Below are 21,876 nucleotides of genomic sequence, written 5' to 3'. Positions count from 1 at the left end.
CAGAGTCCTAGTCTGTCACTCTATCCAGTAAACCTCATTGGGAATCCCCGGCCACATACTAGCTGTATTTAAATACATGTAGTTTGTTATAGCACATATAGTGGATAGTGATGGATAAGATGCATAATTTTTTTTTTCTAAAAGGCAGAATCATTTTATTTTTGGCAAGAGATACATAGGCAAAAGCCCTGGTGTAGGTGTAGTGTATCCTCTGCTGAAAGAGAAACCTGTTCTCTAATATGGTGCGTTAGAGCAAAGCATGACAGAAGGAGAACAAAATGCAAGATTTTCTTGTTCAAGCAGGAGCGTTGCTATGGAGCCTGCTTATTTTGAGCAATGTGTAAACACCATGGCAAGCTTCTGTGGATAGTTCTCACTGTTATTTTAGTTTAATGCCAAGAACCTTGTCGTACCTTGCAGACTAACAGAGCACTTACCTCTGTGGTCATCTCTTGGCATATGGAGATAACAGCTGACAAAAAAGTATTTTTCTCAGTTCCTGACGAACATTTGTTAACTAGCAGAAAGCATGTCTTTTTCTAGAATAAGGGCAGGCAATATGCAACCCCTTCAGATGTTACTGGAGTGCATCTCTCATCAGCTCTGGCCATTATAGCCAATGAAGAACACTGGGTGTAATACTTCAGCCCTTAACTGGAGGGCTGCTCTTTGCTCATCCTTTTCTGGATGCAGGAGATGTCTTGGCATCAAATTATGTATTTATGTGTTTCTGTTTCACACAGAGTAGGCTGTAGTTCATCATAACAATTTCTTTTTTAAAAATTTTTATTAATTAAATTTCATACAAAAAACCATAAAACACTAAAAAATAAGGAAAATAGGAAAAAGACAGAAACAGGGAAACAAGAGAAAAAAAACCAGACTACGTATACAGGACAAAGGAAAAAAAACCCTAACTTGAAGTACCCCCACCCCCCTTTGGAGTCAAAGATTCCAGCCTCATTAACCCCTCTATTCTCCCAATATCAGTTTGTAGTGTGTACTAATTAGTTTATACATATATCATCAATTTCACCCTAAAACTCCTGTCTTCTTCTGGGCCCATCATAACAATTTCCACAATGCAGTTGATTTTGTTGCAGCTACCTAGATTTTGAATGCATTATCATGGAAGACAATGAAATGTATTTTATTTTATTTTATTTTATTTTATTTTACATTCAAGTCTTCAAAACCAAAAACCAGAATTTACACTGGCCTGGAAATGAAAAGTTTAAACAGTGGAGAATATATGTAAATGTTACACGTCTGCCTCATCCAGCTGAATTTTTCAACAATTGTCCATAACCTCAGCAGCAGAAAGAATACAGAGGGTACCTTACTATACTTCATTTCTACATCATATACTTTCAACAGGCACACAGAATTCAGTGGGACTTGGATTAGTCACAGTTCGGCTGTGAGGAATATGCACAAAATATAGCAAGCTGCCACACATAAATCAACGTATTTTTTCATTTCAGCATATACTTCCCTAAATGGAGAATGTTGCCCCAGTTTTTCCTGGATGTGGACAACTGCACTTGTAATATTAACTGTCAACATTACAGTTTAAAATAAAGCAAAATGTGTCATTTAAGGTAAATTTTATTTAGCTTTATAGGTTATAAAAGTTTACATTGATCTATTATGAAATTTATAAACAAATTAGGAAAACACTTCTCTTTGGATGTGAGCCATTTCCATGCACAGAATACAAAAATTAAAAAATGTACAAAGATTTAATATGACAATGCTATTTGAAGGTACAGAGGGTTTTTTTTACAACATATACAGTTGCTAACATGCTTTGAAACAAAAAAAAAAAGATTTGATCTAGATTGGCTATGAATTGTGTCATAATCAGTACAAATAACCATCAGAAATCTGTTTTCATGGAGGAAACTAAGATGGTCTATTAAGACTCTGATCCTGCAGTCTCATCAGCAATATCTTTTATTTGGAATGAGTAACACTCCAAAGGAGAGTTCAGAGATGCTTGTAAGGCTTCCCAGTTAGGATGAATTAATATTTTACAGGGTTTCCACACAAAAGAAGAAGTGTGGGCCTAGCAATGTCAATAGACAACCATCCTAGTCCTTGAGATAATGCGAAAGTTGAATGAGTAACTGGCTTTCCAATGTGCATTTAATATGAATATTAAGTGATCATGAAATAACTGCTTCATCCACCAACATCCTACCTTTGTGTTAAAATATGTGAATGGTTAATAAACACTTCATTTATGCTAGTAGTTCTTTAAATGACACTAACAGTTCTAAAATCGAAATATCTACTTTTTCTGGTTATTTGAGGGCCATACTGATCAGAGAATAGCTTATATTGCACAGATGATTTTCCCCCATAGTCCCCAGACATAATCACTTGGTTCTTTGTTGTTTTCTCCTTGATTAAAGAGAGTCACAGTACCTCTGAAGTTTGTTCCAACAGGTTACTGTATTTTCGAATGTTTTCTGATAGTGGCTAATGCGATACCTGTGTAGCTCACAACAGTGTTGCTCTCCAGTTTCATGGTTCGAACTCTCCCTCATTCCTTTTTCCAGCAGGCGGTTGAAGCTATATTTGAGGAAAGAACAATCGGACAGGATTTTGAAAGTAATTGTAGTAAAAAACAACATTAAGAACCAACATAAAACATCACTGTTGAAAATTTAGGGGATGAGTGTAGATGTAGCTAAAAGAAGGCCCACAAAGATAGAAGGAATAGGCCATGATGGTCAAGTGTTCAGAAGTATAGGGTGACCATATGGAAAAGGATAAGTTTTTTTAAGAAAGAAAATTTCAGTAGATGCAGCTTTTAATGAAGCTACACCTACTGAAATGTCCTCCACACAACTATTAAAGACACAATAACCCTGTCCTCTTTTTTTTTAAACCAACAAAATGCAGTTATAGAGTAGAGTGGTCAATAACCAGGAGAACAAAGCTCCTATACTTTTCACAACTGTATGGAGAGCAGGAATTTTGGCATGTGTAGCTGGTCATGCAAGTTACATCTATGGAAATTCCCTCTTCTACATGACTATTAAAAGTGCATGAGCCTTCTCTCTTTGTCATGTTGCCTCCCTAAGATGGAATTGAGTTTCTTGGCATTAGACATGGTTGACTTGCTCAATGTGCATTCCTCTTAGAACCCAACAGTACAATGTAACATTTTGTCACATACTCAGTTTAAATACATGTTACAATCCTGCCTTGAGCAGCCTGTGCTTAATAGAACCTAAAAAGGAAGAGAATGGTAACCTAAAGTAAACTAGAGTCATTGAACTGTACTCACATTATGTTTTAAGAGCAACAGTCAGATGTGCTTGCTCTCCTTGATTTAGGTCAGGTAAACAGGGTATGTTTACTCAACCCTTTCCTTAGTTTGTTTGCAAACCAGTTAAATAGGTAAATTATTCAAACAACACCTGCTTCTTTGCAAATGCTTATGAGGAGCCTGAAAGTCTGACTGTGAACAGCTGGGACCCTCAAAGGGATAATACTTGAGCAAACACAAAAATTGTTGCATATCCGAAAGAGTGTGTTAGGCAGATGGACAGCTTGCAATGTGTATAGGACTGGGATTTATTTAGGGGCTTTGGCCAAGCGTTCTATTGAAACTAGCATCATGCCCAGTTTTCTGTTTGTGAAAATGCATAATGCATGCTTAGGTGAAACAAGCTCTGCAAGTGGGGTATATTGGCTAAATGGTCATCTAGGTTCCATATAGTGCTTATACAAAAACAAACAAATCCGTGAATAGGGTAGGATTGACTTAAGGGCAACCTCATCTAATCCATCCCTATAAAACTGTGGTTCCAACCTTGGGTCCCCAGGGTTCTTAGACTAAAAGTCCCAGAAGCCTTCACCACTGGCTGTGCAGACCAAGATATCTGGGAGTTGTGGTCCAAGAACACCTAGGGAACATTCATTAAGGCATCAGGTTGTACATATAGCAGTAGATTCTAAGCTTTTCAAACCACACATTTTTAAGCCCAAGCAAATAGAGTCCTACTATGTTTTTCCCAGAGTGAAAACTGCATATGGGGTGTGTGCATGTATTTTTAAAAAATGTGCTTAAACTTAGGGTCTCCCTGGGGACCACATGAGGCTCATGCCTGCCCTAAAGTAGAGGCAGCTTCTGATGGGAGCAGGGAAACACACACTTAATTTCTGGATACAATACCTCCCTACCCCACTCAGTCCATGAACATATGCCCTAAAGTATGCTAGCTACTATAATTAATGTGATAGATGGTGGATACAATGTTCAGTACATCCAAATGCATTTTGGGAGATAGGGATGTCATTATAGTTAAATACAGAGCTAACAGAAATTTGTAAAATAGACTTTCCCTCCACATCTATCTTTCTCTTTCTCATTAAATGTAGGAAGCATCAAGTGTTATAAACATTTGGACTGAATACTGGAATGCTATAGTCCAGGAATTCATCCTATATTTGTCTCCTCTATTTTACAGCTGATAGAATTGCAAGTGATGTTTCCTGGGGAGAAGAAAAAGCATGCTGATGTTGAAATTTATTGAATGAACAAAGCTTTTGACATTTGATTGGTTGAAACAAACCACAAGAGCATGGCTGTTTCTGTTCTTTAAGTGAATGTTATGGTGCTACTGAAGGGATCTGTCTGTGTTTCACCCCTTTGGGTTAAAGGGGAGTGATTTAGACTCATCCTCTAGAGATGATGGATTACAATTCCCATCATCTTCAAGTGTGACTGGCAGGTGCTGCAGGCCATTGCTTCTGGAGGGCACAAGTCTGGGGAGAATGGGTTTTTGAGTACATGAGGATTTAAATGAATTTCTGTACACATTCCTATACATTTAAATAATTGTTTTAGCTACTTTTGCAGTGTAACCCCTTCTGGATCATTACATAACGTGGTCTATCATGTGTCGAGAGCCTTTGTTTAAGCATCCAAAAGGAAAGATGTAATTTTATGGCGACTACAGAATTTTCATGACCGGGTACTTGAACACAATATCGTCTTGTCAATAATTGAGAGTTCATTATATTGTAATACTCCACGGACAAGGATGACATGGAATACATGCTATTACTCTTTCTTCTCCCTGTTAAAGTCACTGGGCCTACTTGCGTTTGTGGGCCAGCTTATGGCTCTGATCTTTTATGCCTCTTATCCTTTCTGCAGGCAATTCATCCTCATCCCACAAGGCCAGGATTTTAAAGCTGTGTTTGAAGCTGCAGCTGTGGTTAAGAGTCTGAGAGGAGAAATGTAGGCTCCTTTTATATAATTGTAAAATTAGGCCAGTGCAATGACTGAACATATCAGAAAGCTGAGCTGATTTTTCCATTATCGGTTTAAATGTAGCTCCTACAAAGCAGATGATGAAGTATCCCAAAGGCACTCCTCTTTATCATTGAGCTGCTGTGCAACAGATTCAAATTTTTCAATAATCCCCATGTTGACATGTAATTCCACCCACCCAAATTTGATAATTATTGTAAGAATTGACATATCTTTATTTCTAAGTACCTAAATGGGGGCTGGGGTTGGAGAAGGGCCTCATGAGCCATCAGTGGACTGATATGGACTGTGATGAAGGAAGTATACAGGCCAGGCATAACTGCATTTTAGTCTGAGGTGCTACTTAGGGTGCCCTTCTATGTTACTTTACATGAGACAGTCCCCTCTTTGAAGATGTCCTCTATTTGAAGGGCCATCCAAGTCCTCACTTGAGTAAGATATAATTCCTTTTAACTGGTAACATTATGAAACATTTCTAATTTCCCAATTGCATATAGATCATTATATACCATGTTATGCAAATTACATAATTTAACATTCAGTTTAAATTACATGTTACTCCTTCATTTATAGAGGGTACTGGCTGTGACCTGTTGGCCAGTTAAGAACCACAGACATATCCCAGGGGTGTCGATTCCTTCTTTTCCTGTTCTTGCACATGTGAATGAGAAATGGCACATTTTTTCTCCTTTCCTTTTAGAGGGTGAACTATTGGATGGTACTTGTTTACAAGGGTTTTCACATTAGTGGAAATGATGTCTATGTAGATTGCACAAATTGTTCAAAACTATGATAGTTGCCACCTTGCTGCATGGGCTTTCTGAAATTGGAAGCATTGGGTTGGTTGTTCTCATCTTTCTAAGCAAGCAGCTAGTGCTTCTGTGCTTGCTTTGTGTGTGCACATGTATGCACACACTTTACTTCACAAACAAGGCAGTAGTTTTGCACAAACATTCTAGGCAAATTATCAGATTTTCATTAAAAAACACACCTCTCACTCCTTGTTTCATTCTTATGCTGGAAGAACTCGTGGAGGTAATGAATTTCTTGACAGGCTATCACGGGAGTATTTTGCACAGCCTAGGCTAGCTTTCTCCAACCCTACATCCTCCAGGTGCGTCGGACTAAAATCTAGGAGTGATGGGACTATGCAATAGTTCCACCTACTTGGAGGGTGATTCTGCAAATGTTTGATATATGAGGAAATTAGTGTTCTTCTGAATAGTTACTTTAGAAAATATATGCCTCCCAAACAAGTCACCTTGTTACTAACACACATGCAGAAAGCTGCCAGATCTGCAACTCTGTACAGAAGCACCAAGAAATCTTTACAAGCACATCTGAAATGTTGAGACCCAGGCTACCCCTTTCCTGGCTTGACATGAAAAACAGATAACTTCTGCAATTTAGAATGATTTGTCCCTACTAGGTTATGGTAAACGCCATGTGTTTGCACTCAACAGTCTGTTACGAGCATGCAACTCCCTAAATGGAACCAGCTACAAAATTGCTTTTAGTTCTGCAAATAGATATCGAGTATGTGGCACAAGGGGAGGGAAAATCCATCTAAGTGCATATTTATCACCCATGCTTAGCGGTATCAACTCCAGTGCATTATATTTTCAAGACACATTAGAGACTGTCTAGATTGCAACCATGAAACACTGGGAGTGGGGCTGATGGAATCACTTTTGAAGTAGTACCTAAGGGAGGTGTCTTTCTCCAGATTCAGAATTCCACTGTGCTCCCATATCCCTACTGTATGTTGTGAGAAATTGCTATATAGCTTCCTGTTGATACCACCTGAGCTCTCAATAATCTGCCATGATTCTGAAAACATCACACACATGAAGTTTGGCATGCTGTACTAGTTTAATTGTCTCTATATATGGATACTACAGACTTCTCGAAAACCTAACAATAAGATTTTTTTAAAAAAATCTTGAAGAAGTCATTATGCAGGCAGTGAGAAGGCTTTTAAATGTATTATTTATAATGTTGCACATACGGTTTCCTGCAATCTCTCCCTCTCTTAGGCCAGGTAAGGAGTCATAAACAGGGAGTCAAACAAGAGCATCAAGAAAGACCACCTAGATTAGGTGTAATGACCAGATAGGCGGGTCGTGATGAGCAGATAGGCAGGGAATGAATGAATGAATGAATGAATGAATGAATGAATGAATGAATGAATGAATGAATGAATAAATAGGCTACTAAAAAGAGAGCATGAATTTCTATGTGACTCTGTGTGAAACTGGGTGCTAGGGCTCACCATTGATTCAGATGGGCTTAGCTGCACCCTAAAATGGAACTTAGAGAGGAATTAACTCACTGAATCCCCACTGATTCAATAGACTTACCCTAGTGTAACTTACTATACTAAGCAACATTTTATTTTTTTATTTACCAATAAAATAAATTTTTAACCAGGAAATTGATAAAAACAGTTATTCAAAGCTGCCTTCAACAACTGATTCTCCCAGATGCTGTTAATTTTTAATGTTAATTTTATTGTTTCCCCTCTTTTTGTATAAATTTCAGTCCTATATTTTTAGATTGCTTTATTGTTGAAGGTAATTTGTGAGCTGGTTTGTGGTTTAAGTTTTAACGTGGAAACCACCCAGTGCCTGCACTAGTGGGGGTGGTCTATAAATCAAAGAAACAAACCCCAAAGCTCCTGCTCCCCCGTGGCATCAGTTTGCTACTGACTCTTTTGAACAGAACAGGCCTTGCTTTGGTTCATAGCCAAAGAGTACAAGCTTCCAATAGGCTGAGGGGAGACCCCGGTGGCAAAGGTCATACCACGGAACAGCTTTTCCAAATAAACAGCTTTTCCGAATCATTTATTGGTTAAAATCTGTTGCTTAGTATAGTAAGTCACACTAGGGTAAGTCTATTGAATCAGTGGGGATTTAGTGAGTTAATTCCTCTCTAAATTCCATTTTGGGTTGCAACTAAGCCCATCTGAATCAATGGTGAGCCCTAGCACCCAATTTACAATTCCTTGTTTCACACAGAAATACACAGAAATCCATGTTCTCTTTTTAGTAGCCTAATCTAGATTTTTTTTTTTTTTTTTTTTTTTTTTTGCTGATGCTCTTGTTTGACAGTCAAAAGCATGTGCCATTCTTCCACAAATTACCAAGAGACAGGTTACCTTTTTGGAATACCAATCTCAGAATTCCCCCAGCTAGCCTAGACATTGTAACTTCTCTAAATACTGTCTTGGAAACCAACCAGTAGAACCGGATCTATGTTCTGCTCTCGCTGAGTCTACTGTTACTTAACCTAAGTGTCTACTGGTGAAATAATACCCATTCTTTCTCTTCTAATCCCTCCCTCCTCTTCTCTCTCACATCCTTTATCTCCTCCCCAACCACCTACCCCCAAACCAGTTTTGAGTTGTAGATTGTGTCTGCTTGGGATACAGAATGTAAAGTGCCATGGAAATGGAGGGTTCTAAATAAATAATAGGTGAAGAAAAATGACTGTCATATATTAGAAATATTTTGGGAAGGTCATAGTGCACCACATCTGCTTTGTGTAAGATGCTTTTTTCTCCCAGCTTCTGCAGGGACAGGAGTCATTTCTGAAAAAAAAATCACAAGATACTAGAAGAAACAGTGTTCTGTTCTTCCTTTAATCAAAGTGCTTAGAAAAGCTAAGGTCGTGCTTGATGGATAGTTGCTATCCAGAGCTTGAATAAGTTAGTTTTGGGGATTGCAACTCCCCAAATCCTCTAGCAAGCATGACCAGTGGGGATTTTGGGAGTTGTCATCCCAAAGAGTAACTTTTTTCCAAATTTCTATTACTGTTAAGGGAGCTAAGCAGCATGGACAAAGTGGAGTCCTTCAAATATTGTTGGTCTATGCAGCTGATAGTGAGGAATGCTGAGAGTTGTATTCCAATGCCAACTGGAGGAATACTTTAATCACCTCTGCCTTAAAGATACTCCAGATTAGCCCAGCTCTTTTCAAAGATATGATTCCTAAGAGAATGGAAGCTATATTATTGGATCTGCCTTTTTGTGTGTGTTTACTATAGCCTAATTATCTAAGACTACACCATTATCCATATATAACAAAAGAGGTTGCCAGATGCAGAGCTATCTATGACATGTTTTATTCATTTGTAAATGACGTGCTTTGATTCTTGCTTTTAAATATTTGCATGCTCTGCCTGTGCACCTCCAGAGCAGCTGTGTTTGCACTTCAATGCTAGCTCGCTCCACAGATGATAAAGCAGGACTAAGGAGCACATGCCCCTTCAGATGTGGGCGCACAACTCCCATCTTCTCTCTCTACAGGCTATGCTGCCTAAGACTGATGAGAGGTACATTCCAACAACATCTGAAAAGCCAAACCCTACTGCAAACCCCTGATCTTTTGGATCTCATTACTAGGTTGCAGCTGAGTTTAAATGTATTGCTTCAGCTTTAGACAGTGGAAGACAATCCGAATTCAGTTTCTGTGTTCAAGGTGCTGATTATGACCTATAAAGCCCTTAATAGTTCAGAACCTCAATTCTTGTTTGAATCTCTCTCTCAGAAATCAGTTACTTGTTTCAGCTGCTCTTCTCAGTCCATGTTGCTAAAAGTGGCCATACCAAGGGAGGTCAAAAAGATGATAACAAAGAATCAGGCCCCCAATCTTTGAAATAAGTTACCAACAGAGACATACCAGGCTCCTTCCCTCCTCATGTTTAGGAAATTGATAAAAACAGAATTATTCAAAGCTGCCTTCAACAACTGATTCTCCCAGATGCTGCTAATTTTTAATGTTAATTTTTTTTTGTTTCCCCTCTTTTTGTATGAATTTCAGTCCTATATTTTTAGATTGCTTTATTGTTGAAGGTAATTTGTTAGCTGGTTTGTGGTTTAAGTTTTAACTTGGAAACCACCCAGTGCCTGCACTAGTGGGGTGGTCTATAAATCAAAGAAACAAACCCCAAAGCTCCTGCTTCCCTGTGGCATCAGTTTGCTACTGACTCTTTTGAACAGAACAGGCCTTGCTTTGGTTCATAGCCAAAGAGTACAAGCTTCCAATAGGCTGAGGGGAGACCCCGGTGGCAAAGGTCATAGCACTACCCACTCAGCTAAGGAGGCGGAGGCATCAGAGACAGTTTAAGAGACTGTACCAGATGAGGACGGAGTCACGGGTAGGAAAGTTGGTTCCATGAGGTATTTGCCTTTTTGTTTGTACGTACTTGAGATGCAGTGGCACTGAGGTGTAGTGGAACCACCCAGAAAAGACAAAGGGGTTGAAAAATTGAGTGGCGAAAGGTTAGGAGATGGGTCCACAGATCCAATGACCCTTTGTCAATAGTTATGCAATAAAGCTTTTGTTTGTTATGAAAGCTGTTTGACTTTCCTTCTGATGACCAACAGTTCTAGTGGTCTATTTGATGCCTATTTGTCTATGAATGCACTGAGCACCCCCACAGTGCCATTAAATCTCTTCCCACTTAGAGTAACCTTATACAGTTTTCAAGATGTGAGATATTTAAAAGGGCGGCTTTCTCCAGTGCTACCCACCCCACTGAGTCTCCATGAACAAGCCGTGATTTGAATCAGGGTCACAGTCCAACATTTTACCCACTATACTAAACTAGCTATTGCTAACAATTATCTAGTTACTGTTCACTGTAACTTTCTGGAAGCATTTTCACAGGAAGCTTTTAGGTCTTTTATAATTATCCATATCATTATTTAAAAGAAAAAAAAAACATACTGGAAGAGTAACATATACCACAACACGATGGCCAAACCTCTGTTGTGCAGTTATGCAAACAGTGTAACTGTTGGAAGAGAACATCTGTAAATTAAGAAATCTGTGTAGACATTATCTGTTACATATCGAGTCGCATAACTCAACATGAAACAGATAATACCTACAGAGATTTCTCGATTTATGGCAATTCATGTTTAAGAGTGAAACTGTTTGTGTAACTGCACAACAGGATTTCAGCTAATCTGTTACACTACAGACATTGTTAACAATTTGATCATTCACCCTTTTAAAACTTCAAGTAAAGTGGACCCTCGACTTACAGATGTCCCCACCTACGGACTTTTCGATTTACGGACTTCTCCGGCCACAAAATTTCCCATCAGCTTGCAGCCGGAGAATCAATCTACGGACTGGAAGGAGGAGGTGCGGAAAGCGCCAAATGCAAATTTGGAGCTTTCCCCGCCTCCCCCTTCCAGTCTGTAGGTCAATTGTCCGTTGGTCCCCCCGCCGATCATGTCTGTGGAGGCCTCCCAGGGCCAAACAATAATCTAATATGAGCTGGACAGTTTTATTTTGTTTATGCTTTGCATAAACAAAATTTACCAGATGATAAAGTATTTTAAATTATTTGTATGCTTTTAATCTGGTTGGTGTTCATTTATTTGTTTATTTCTGGATTTTAATGCACTCTTAACTGATTGACTGGTGTAGCTACCCAGGTCCACAGATGTAGCTCAGTGAATGTGACTCTCAAGTGCGTGTGGAGTACACATTCAGGAAAGCTGGCTAACATACAGCTTAATCATAATGAGTTTTGTGGTACCTCATATGTGAATTTAAATAAAGAAATTAGGGAGCAAAGCTTTTGCCATAGAAATATCTTCATGATGAAGGAACATTTCTGTATGTAATGATGTGTGTCAAAGCACAGTAGGAGTCCAGTGAGACAAAAGGAGATAAGGAAGATAGCAATCTTATCGAATGAGATTATTAGACATGGCATCAAAAGATACCTGAAGTAGGCCATGCAAACTGATATCATCTCAGATGTACTGAACTACCAGTACTGCTGGTTAGGATAACTAGATTCATAATCCAATCCATTCAGAAGGCACCTCAGTGTAGGGTGGACTAGACAAAAACATTGTGATTTAGGAAACTCATGTGGCTTGATTGCCATTGGTTGTTAACTTTTTTATTTTTAACCTATATTGTTGGCTACAATTCTGATTGAGGGAATCCCCGTTTAGATCTCATGGTATGGAAATATCTTTAGTGTTGTTTGTGTGGCAGGCGGAAACGTTGGCCCTTGGCTAGCAGAAAGCTACAGCAGGATGTCAAATGAGTCCCATTATCTGTGCAGCTTCAGAAAGTGAAATAATTGACAGAGAGCCCAGTGCTACTCACTCATTTGGAACCATGCCCTGGAGTTCACATAAAACAAGTACTTTTATTGTGCTGCTTCCTCCTCCAGTTCATTCCCCCTCCTCACTGCTCCCTCCTCCTCAGTCTGTATTCCAAGCAAATAAAATCACCAAGAATGGAGAGCCCAAAACAAATTGTTTGTGGTCTGGGGTTAGGAAAAAGAAATAAGGACCCCAAAGTTGTATGGAGACAAAAACATTCCTTGTAACAGGGTATATTCTGGAGAATGCATTCAAATATCCCACACGGTGCTCCTCTAACCAAGGGCAGTCTGGGACAGTTCTGTCCTGCTGGCGCCTGATTTTATTACCAAACATTTAGGAATGACCCTGACCCTAAATTTAGCTTACACACTATAGAATTTTTAGTACCTCAGGGGAAGGGCACTCTGGAGTGAAGAGGCATGCATCTCCGGTGGGAACAGTGATGTCGGTGCAGTTTTCGTCTTGAGGCCAGGTTAGCTGAAAAAGAACAACAGAAGAGAAAGAAATCAAAACAAACCCTAGCGAAATCCTGAGCTGAGAAAAATGAGACTCCCAATTCCCAAAATTCCTCGACTAGCATGGCTGCCGACTCCACCTACACCTCAAGCTTTGGGAAAAAAATTACATTTAGTTCCAGAACCAAAAGTGAGGCTGCCTGGAGGATTGTGGGAATTATAGTAAAAATGTAGCTTTCCCAATATCTAGAGTAGTTATTATTGGAAGTCTTTGGATAAAACACATCTGTTTGTTGCAAGATGGCACATTGCTTGCCAGATTCTCCCGAGACAGGAATTCTTTTGACATAGTATTTTCAAATTTAACTTCTTAATCATGTGCTGTCCTGTCAATTCTGACCTATAATGACCCTTTTCAGGGTTTTCCAAGTAGAGAATACTCAGAAGTGGTTTAACATTTCTTCTTCAGGGAGCACCCTGAGATCATGCAGCTTGCCCAAAATCACACAGATTGCCTCTCCTTGCAGGAGGCACAGTGGGGAATCAAACTCTCAACCTCTTGCTCAGCAGCCAGATGCCTAACTCACTGAACTATTCAGCCAGCTTTCGACTTTATACTGGTTAAGAAATATTACCTGGGAGGAGTCGCCACAAGTCACACTAGATTACCTTCTTCAAGCAAAACTACAGAGTAAGATTTTTACCATTTTTATAGTTTTCAAAGTTGTAGCCATGTTAATCTCTGCAAGTATTAATCATTGTGTAATTGCTCTGCAGATTCAAAGGGGCAAACCGGACTGTTGTAGGAGGACAGCAGCTTTGCTGTGGGGAAACTGACAGATAGGTTTTATATTTCCTAACTGATGAGGTGGTTCCTCAGTTGTAATTAAGAAGTTCCTTTTTGGATTTTGAGGCATGCACCAATTTGCCATGCAGGCTTATGTCATAAAATCCAAGTAAATACTTGTTAATTAGCAATGAAAAGCCACTTCATGTTACACCATTTGCCTTCCACAGATGTAACTCTGCAAAAAGATTTTGGCCATTGTATAGTAACAAATAACATAATAAGCATTTTTACATGAAGCTTCAGTTGTCCAATCCCATGAAGTTTGATCCACTTGCAAGTATTTTCACACTGCAGGGTGAAGTATGTCTACTCACAAGTCTGCACAAATGGGTTCAGTGAAATTTACTTCTGAGTATGAATGCACAGCATCAGCCTGTAAACGGGAATCCTCGATTTCTCACTTACCTTGTAATAAATAAATCTGTGCTTGCTTAGCAGTCAGTGTTAAAGCTGCAATTCCTAAACCTGCTAGAGAGTAAGCCTTATTGAACATAATGGGACTTTTGATTTGAAGTAAACTGAGCAGAATTACTTTGAACATCTCAAACAATTCGAATTACTCTTTTATGTTTCCTGGAGTACACTGAATAAAATGATTAAATGGAAAAGCTCTTCAGACCATTCAGAAAACAGTAATGATTTAGGTATTCTCATTGTTGTCTCTTAAATTTTGTATATTATCTAGTACATGATTGCTTGTGTGTAGAGACAAGAGTAGTTAATTACAGTATATCAGAAGAGTTCTGTGAGAAAATATGAGCCCATGGAACAACAGAAATAAGATGAGTTCATGGGCAATAGAAATAAAATACCATCAAGTTAGGATGTTGAAAACAATACCCCCTTCTGCTTAACACTCAAGATGTTAATTCTCTCTGCCTCAGTTCCTTGCCTTGAATAATAATGGTGGTCTGTCTCACAAGATTATTGTATGATAGTAACATTTTCATCTCCAGATCCATCAGCTCCACCCAGCATGGCTGATGGAAACAGGCTGGGGGGAAATGGTTAAAAACACCTGGAGGGCACATGAAAGGGATAAGGAGAATGAAAGTGCTGTGCCTATTTACTGAGCACTGTTGATGGATCTGTGAACCTTGAGTTCCTTTTACAGGCAGTGTAGTAGTTTTGGTTTGTATTTAGGAAGATGCTCATGGGTGGCCTTAGAAAGCTGCTGTTGTATCCTGGTCTCTCAAGAGCCACAAAGCTCAAATGATGGTTGCTGTTCCTAAAATTCTGGAGTTTGATATTCTAATGGCAATAATATTACCAAAGCCGCTGGATCACTGTTGCCTAATAAAATGGATAAGCAATCTGGCCCAGAGTGACTCTTCTCTATTTGTATAGGTCTGAAACAGTTTAGGTTGAAGGAGATACATGCTAAGGGAAACTGCATTATCTCAAGATGCTGGGAAAGAAGGCAACAAGTGAAATTTTATGCAAGTCAAGATGCTGACCACAAAGCAAGCATTCCCATTAAGTTCTGTACCTAGTATTGTGACTTGCTCCCAAGGCACCCACCTACTTACTGACAGATGGAGAAAGTTACTTTTTTGAACTGTAACTCCAGAATGCTCAAGTATCTCCCCTCCCCATCTACATGCACACACACACAAGTTCTTGCAGGGGACATCAGCACACATTTGTGACAGCCCCAGAAACTTTCCAAAAAGAACAAAGGAAACAACCCAGAAAGGTATTCTGAGCAGGTATGTTCCTATCTACACCCACGCTTTACTTGCAAGCCTTGTGATGCAGTGGTTAGCAAAAGTGTGCTCACAACCTGAGTTCAATCCCATGTAGCTGGCTCAAAGGTTCATTCAGCCTTCCATCCTTCCAAGCTTGGTAAATGGGGAGGGGGAGAGAAATGTGTACCCTGTGTAATTCAATTGTAAAATGCTCAGAGAATGCTTTAAGCGCTATGGAGCAGCATAGAAGTAGTACAATTTTCTTTTCTTAATTTTTGCAGGATAACTCAATCTTTTTGTACAAATAACGATTTGCCCTTAAAAGAAATATCTCTTCAGCTGGAGCAAGGTGGCTTTATTTGTGCTCTATCTATCTATCTATCTATCTATCTATCTATCTATCTATCTATCTATCTATCTATCTATCTATCTATCTATCTATCTATCTATCTATCTATCTATCTATCTATCTATCTATCTATCTGTCTGTCTGTCTGTCTGTCTGTCTGTCTGTCTGTCTGTCTGTCTGTCTGTCTGTCTATCTGTCTATCTATCTATCTATCTATCTATCTATCTATCTATCTATCTATCTATCTATCTATTTCCTTCTGCTATTTCCTTCTATCCTTACTAAACATGATCTTTCTCTCAACTTAAAGTGGGAGAGGCTGGAAATGCAGGCTCCGCCAGCTGGTAGACAAGCAATGCCCCCTCCTGAAGCCCAGTTCAAGCTATTAGCTTTATTAATGAGTCGTATCAATAAAGTTAATGAGACCACTGCAGAGTTAGCAACTGGACGGATGTCTATTTTAATAAAAAAAGTGAAACTCCTTACTGAAACCTCTGGTAAATGGACACCACTTATGCAAATCCTTACTCTTCTAATAAAATCATTCAGTTTCCTTCAAATCTTGGCTAAAATTCATTGACAGAAATAGAAATCCAAGAGATTGAATTTCTGAGTCAGCAAAGGAAAATTAAGTTGACGACCAAAACTGCACGCCCTAGGTGCTAAAGGTGATCAAAGAATTGTTAAAACCATCACAGCAGACAATAAAGCAGCTGTCCAATCGGGAAATAGCTAAATACGACTCGAACGAACACACACGCACACATTTCGGCATATGTGCATTAGCACACAATCTTTGCTCCTTAGTTTCCATAGCTTCCAAGGCGAATTTAATGTGGCAAAAACATCAATACCCGCCTAGCCATACGTTAAGAAAGCTTCTGTACACTTCATCCTAAGAAATTTTGCTCACACAAACTCACGCGCGGATGCAACCGACAGGATCCATCCCACAGGATGCTGAACTGGCCGTCTACTTAGGAGCTGGATAAAAGAAACGGGCTTGCCCGTCTGCAGCTGGAAAGTAGATGCAACATCTCTCAATTCATAGGTCTTACGGCTTCAACGATACTAGCCCTAGAGCGTGTGCGCGCCTGCAATTTAGTACCAGAAAATACTGCACGCTGTACAGGGAAGTAGTTACTGAAACAAGGGGAAAAAAAGAGAACATCTTCCAAAAAGAGAGGTCTTACCTGGCCTCTGTCCGGTGATCAGTAACGTCCCGGTCAGGAGCAAAAACCAGGTCAACAGGAGTCGTTGGAATCTCATCTTTGCAGGCACGGATCCAGCCCGAGCGGTTCCGATCTTCCTAACTCTTGGAGCAGCAAATTGAGACTCCCTTCCGGAAAATGTGTTTGCAGCCGTGTCTCCCTTGCCTCACTCGGCTCCCATTCTGAGGATGACAAGATCTGGAAAGCCTCGGTCGCTCCCGGTAGCTAAGCTAGCTGCCTGCCTGCCTGCCTGCCTGCCTCTCTCCCGCAAGGTTAATGATCACAGAAGACAAGGTGACTCTTGTCTGCAACTGTGCTCAGGGCCGCCCTGGCTTTCCCTCTTCTGCCCCTTTCTTTTATCACTCCCCCTTCGTTTCCACAAGCAAACAACAGGAAGGAGGCGGGAAGGGGGGTGCCTTTGGGGACAGCCCCTGGAAACCGCAGCTCCTGTCAACGCCCGTCAAACAATGAAGGGTCCCGCTCCTCTGGATTCCTGCCTGCCCAGGATCCCATATGCAAAAGGAGCCACACAGCCTGGCTTCTCCACCCCATTTGCAACTGTTTATACTTTGCTGCCTGGTCCCATCTTGAGCAACCCTCCCCCCCCCCGCCTCCTGCTCCCACCAGGAGGAAACGGGGAGGAAAGGACAGGAAGCTTTTCCCTTTGTCCCACTCTGAAAGGGCCATGCTTAAGAGCATCCCACAGGGGCCCCTCGGGTTGATCCCCCTCTTCACCCACCCCCACCTCCCAAATCTTTGTCCCTTATCAATTAGCTGCAAAGTAGCACTGATTCAAAGCAGAAAAAAAAGAGTAACAAGCCTAATGTCGTTTGTTTTGTTCTTGTTCAGGGGTTAAGTATTAGGTAGGATATTCTGTGGTGTTTGAAACCAGGAGAGAGGGGTTAACTCTGGAACTACCCATAAATAATATTTTGAGGGGGGGGGAATGGGATAGAGTTATATCCAAATTAAAACTTAAATTCTTGTACAAATCCACTGCTGCTGCCTTATTGTATTGTATTGTGCACATCATCACAACCTTACCACATATTTTAGTAATGATAATGGACACCACTCTTTTTAAAATTAACTTTAGGAATGGCTTTTTAAAAAATGGCATTTTACAAGTCCCAGTGAAGTGACTATATTGTTAGAGAAGAGTTGCTGCTCCTGTAACAAAAAAACGACAGATTGGATTATCATCAACCTTAAGGCTTCTCCAGCCAAGAGAACACAAGATCAAGCTTTAGGAGCAACCTGTGGGGACGCCTGGGTCGAAGCGAAACGAAGCAAAGCAAAGCGTGCTGCTTATGTACTGCCCCACAGTGCTTAAAGCACTCCCTGAGTGGTTTACAGTATTATGCAGGCTGCACATTGCCCCCTCCTGTGAGCTAGATACTGTACTCCATTTTCCAACCTAGGAAAGATGGAAGGCTGAATTAACCTCCAGCTGACTACCTGAGCCTATTGTGATTGAACTCAAGCCATGGGCAGAATCTTGGCTACAGTATAACCACTGCACCATGAGAGTATGACATTCCTTTGCAGGTTGTCATGAGGTATGTGTGAGCACAAGTGTTTTGAGTTGAGGGAAAGCAAGATATGGGGGAAATGTGAGACATAAGGAGAGCCAAGTAGAGAGATAGGGCAGGAGAGGTAAAACCATGCAGAGGGAAAGAAAGAATGCTAGACTCAAAGGAAAGCAAGGTATTGTCAGCGCAAAGGGATCCAGTGCGTCAAACGTGTGTGCTAGAGAAAGACAGGGTGAACACAGGAAGCTCCTGTATCCTGAGTGAGCCCTTGATCCATCCAGCTCAATGAACAATAGGAGGATCTTTCAGAATGGCCTTTCCAGTTTTGAACTCCCACATAGTAAAAAAATGAGGAAATGCTAAAACAGGGTGATGCAAATTATAATATATTTTAAATTTGAGGCTCTCCATGAATGTGGGGTCTGAAGCAAATGCCCCTCCTGCTGCCTCCCATGTTAGGCCCCATCTCTCCAGCATTTAAGGCCCTGCTGCTTTTTTAGGGTTTTAAGGGGCTTTCCCAGAGATGATAGTCCCTCTCCATGTCTCTGCAGGGTGGATGGTGAAGCCTAGCAGACTCCCCACTCTTGCCTTCAATCTTACCCTTGATGTTGTTGGATCAAATCTCCTGTAATCTTGGCTGTTTGGCCATTCTGCCTGAGACTGGGGGAAATTTGTGTCAATTTTTTATCTATTTTTTATTTAAAACATGTTATTATTTATTTATTTATTTATTTATTTATTTATTTTATTTTATTTTATTTTATTTTATTTTATTTTATTTTATTTACAATCTTTTTTAGTCACACCATTACCAGCGGCTTCTGGGCGGCGTACAACATTAAAACTTAAAAACATTAAAACATTTTACCTTCTCTTCTTAAAAATTTATAAGGTGGCTTACATCATTTACTGTATAATGCTAAAAAAATAGGTATATAAGTACTAAAAAGGATCAAACAAATACCACCAGAATAACGTCTGGAGGACCACCGGTTTTCTATTCTTGTCCTGAAGCTGTAAATTAGGCTTCTTGAGATTAGCATGTTCCCATCACACCAGCCAGTGCTGAAGAGGACTGGGCTGTTTGGAAAGTCTAGTCCAGTGCATCTGGAGGAGACCATATTCAGGAAGGCTGACCAAGAAAAATAAAAGTTATAAAGTGAGAAAATACAATACACCCCTCCTGCGCTACCATACTGATAAGAGAAATATCAGACTCTTGTCCGATGATCAGATTTTTCCAAAATTAGCTGACTGTTATTACCAAATGTCATTTTAAAATTAGCAGACGGTTGCTAGAAATGCACAAGCTGAAAGTACAAGAAGGGCCAAATGGTCAGTTTTGCTAAATAAAACTCCAGGCTGCTGTTGTTTTCGAAGTTCAGCAGTCTGTCCAGAACACTTCTGCTGAACCAACATGTCTTTCAGAAAATATAATATAACCTGGTGTTTCCTCTCCAAGGTTCTGTGGTTCTTGCAGCTTGAGGAAAGACAGGTATTCAGCAAGGGAGGGAGATTTCCAATCACTGCATTGTCATCTTGGGACATCATCATAAACGCTGCAGCTGCATTTGAGGGCAAGAGAAACCTCACATGCAGAATTGGTTCTCAACTCCAGCAACCTCACTTCTCTTTTAAAAGCTTATTTCCTGTTTTACTGCTTGTAGGGGACTTCTCCCACCCTGTATGTTGGTCTACAGTTTCTATTGTTTTGTCTGGCACAGCCATTGGATGTGCCATCTGGGGCTGTTGAGAACTGTAGTTCAAAACACCTAGAGGATAGAAAGTCATGGAAGAGACTGTGTAGAAGGGAAATGGAATATTGTACAGGCTGACCCACAGACTGGAAATGTTCAATACACTTTCCAGTCCCCAAGAAGGAGATGCCAATGAGTGAAACAACAATAGGACCATTGCTTTAGTTTCCCATGCAAGCACAGTGATGCTCAAGATGTTGCAACAAAGACTTTTATCTTTTATAGAGTGAGAGATGCCCAATGTTCAGGCTGGATTCATAAAGAAAGATATCATATTGCAAATAACTGCTGGCTATTGGAGTGCACCAAAAAAATTCTGAAAAAGATCAGTCAGTGTTTTATAGACTACAGCAAAGCCTTTGACTGGATGAATCATGTGAAGGTATGGATGGTAACTTCTGAAAAAGGGAGAGCAAAAATACAATAAAACATCAAAAAGAATTTTAAAAGTTATATATCTGTGAAGAGTCTCATTCATCCAGATTAGGTTATCTGAAAGTTGAGTCATGGCAACTGGACTTCTTTCTTGCTAGTTTCAAATGTTTCACTACTCATCCAAATAGCTTCTTCAGTCTATTTTTTAAGTTACATACTAACAATTCAAGAGCTTATAGCCTAGTAAGGAACATTTAATCAGCAGAAGACAAAGGATACATTTCTTAAAACATTAAAGTTCTTAAAAGTCTCTCTCTCTCTGTATTCTTAGCCTCTAAGCATATTTAGAACACACAGAGAAAATTTATTTAAGTATTCACCCAGTCAAACCAGTGTTGTGTCACTTCTGTGAAGGGAAATCCATTATGATTTCTGCTGTTTGATATCTGGTGCTCAAATCAGCATGAAGTTGTGATGATAAGTTGAGTGAATGAAAGTTTGTCTTATCTCCCTATATTTATAATTCTCGCCAATTGTTTTCATTTCCTCCTAACTATAAACAAAATCTATCTGCAGTCCAAATGGTTAAAGGTCCAAAGAAAAACTTCAACTTATTAGTTCCTGAGGAATTTAATGTTTTTATGCTGATGGTACTTAGCTGTACCTTTCAATCCCAGATTTTCTTTCTGTGTTCAAACTCACATTTCAAATTGTTTATATGATATTTCATCTCATATATCCTTTACTGGAATTTAATTAAGCTAAGACTGATTTGCTTATTTTACTCCCTCCAAGTCCTCTTTTTAAACATTTTTTAAAAATAACATAGCATGCATGTATTCTTGGTTTTATTTTGATTCATCTCTTTTGTTCTTCATGTTAAGATTTATCTTCTCCCACTTAAGTTTGCTAGAATTCATCATTTGTGTATTACTGGGTTGTTTATGTGGTTCTGTGTTATTATTATTGTCTTTATTTTCCTTCTTTCTTTTTTCTTTTGGTCTTCTTTCTTGTACCTTCTTTAGTTTAAAAAAAGAAAAAGTTAAAAAAGAATCTATCTTTTTCTTTCTTCTTCTGTGAAGACTTTAATTAATGTCTTGTGTTGCATGTTTGTATATCGCTGATTTTATTGCAGCACACTCTGGTATAGAGTGTAATATAAATTATAATCATCATCATCATCATTGATTCTTGCTTAGATTACTGTACTCTTCTTTCAGTTGGTCAT

The 21,876-nt window shown here is 39.6% G+C and overlaps 1 protein-coding gene across 1 annotated transcript; it reads right to left on the bottom strand.

The window, feature by feature from the left end:
* Positions 1-768: 768 nt before the first annotated feature.
* On the bottom strand, positions 769-17,544 carry APELA (apelin receptor early endogenous ligand). Its single transcript, XM_020801955.3, has 3 exons — positions 16,967-17,544; positions 12,819-12,908; positions 769-2,577 (listed from the first exon to the last, which is right to left on the bottom strand). Exons 1-2 carry the CDS (start codon positions 17,040-17,042, stop codon positions 12,820-12,822), a joined length of 165 nt encoding a protein of 54 aa, XP_020657614.1. The 5' UTR covers positions 17,043-17,544; the 3' UTR covers positions 769-2,577; position 12,819.
* Between the last annotated feature and the right edge of the window lie 4,332 nt (positions 17,545-21,876).

This window comes from Pogona vitticeps, chromosome 5, assembly GCF_051106095.1.
Source record: "Pogona vitticeps strain Pit_001003342236 chromosome 5, PviZW2.1, whole genome shotgun sequence".
NCBI lineage: Eukaryota > Metazoa > Chordata > Lepidosauria > Squamata > Agamidae > Pogona > Pogona vitticeps.
Note: the sequence above shows the minus strand (reverse complement) of the source record. Positions and strands in the feature narration are given on the sequence as shown.

What these genes read in the sequence shown, in the direction of transcription:
- APELA (XM_020801955.3), bottom strand. Translation starts at nt 17,042, where the DNA reads ATGAGATTCCAACGACTCCTGTTGACCTGGTTTTTGCTCCTGACCGGG. An exon ending in GATCACCGGACAGAGGCCAG is followed by an intron (nt 12,909 to 16,966) that starts GTAAGACCTCTC and finishes GTTCTTTTTCAG; the next exon opens with CTAACCTGGCCTCAAGACGA.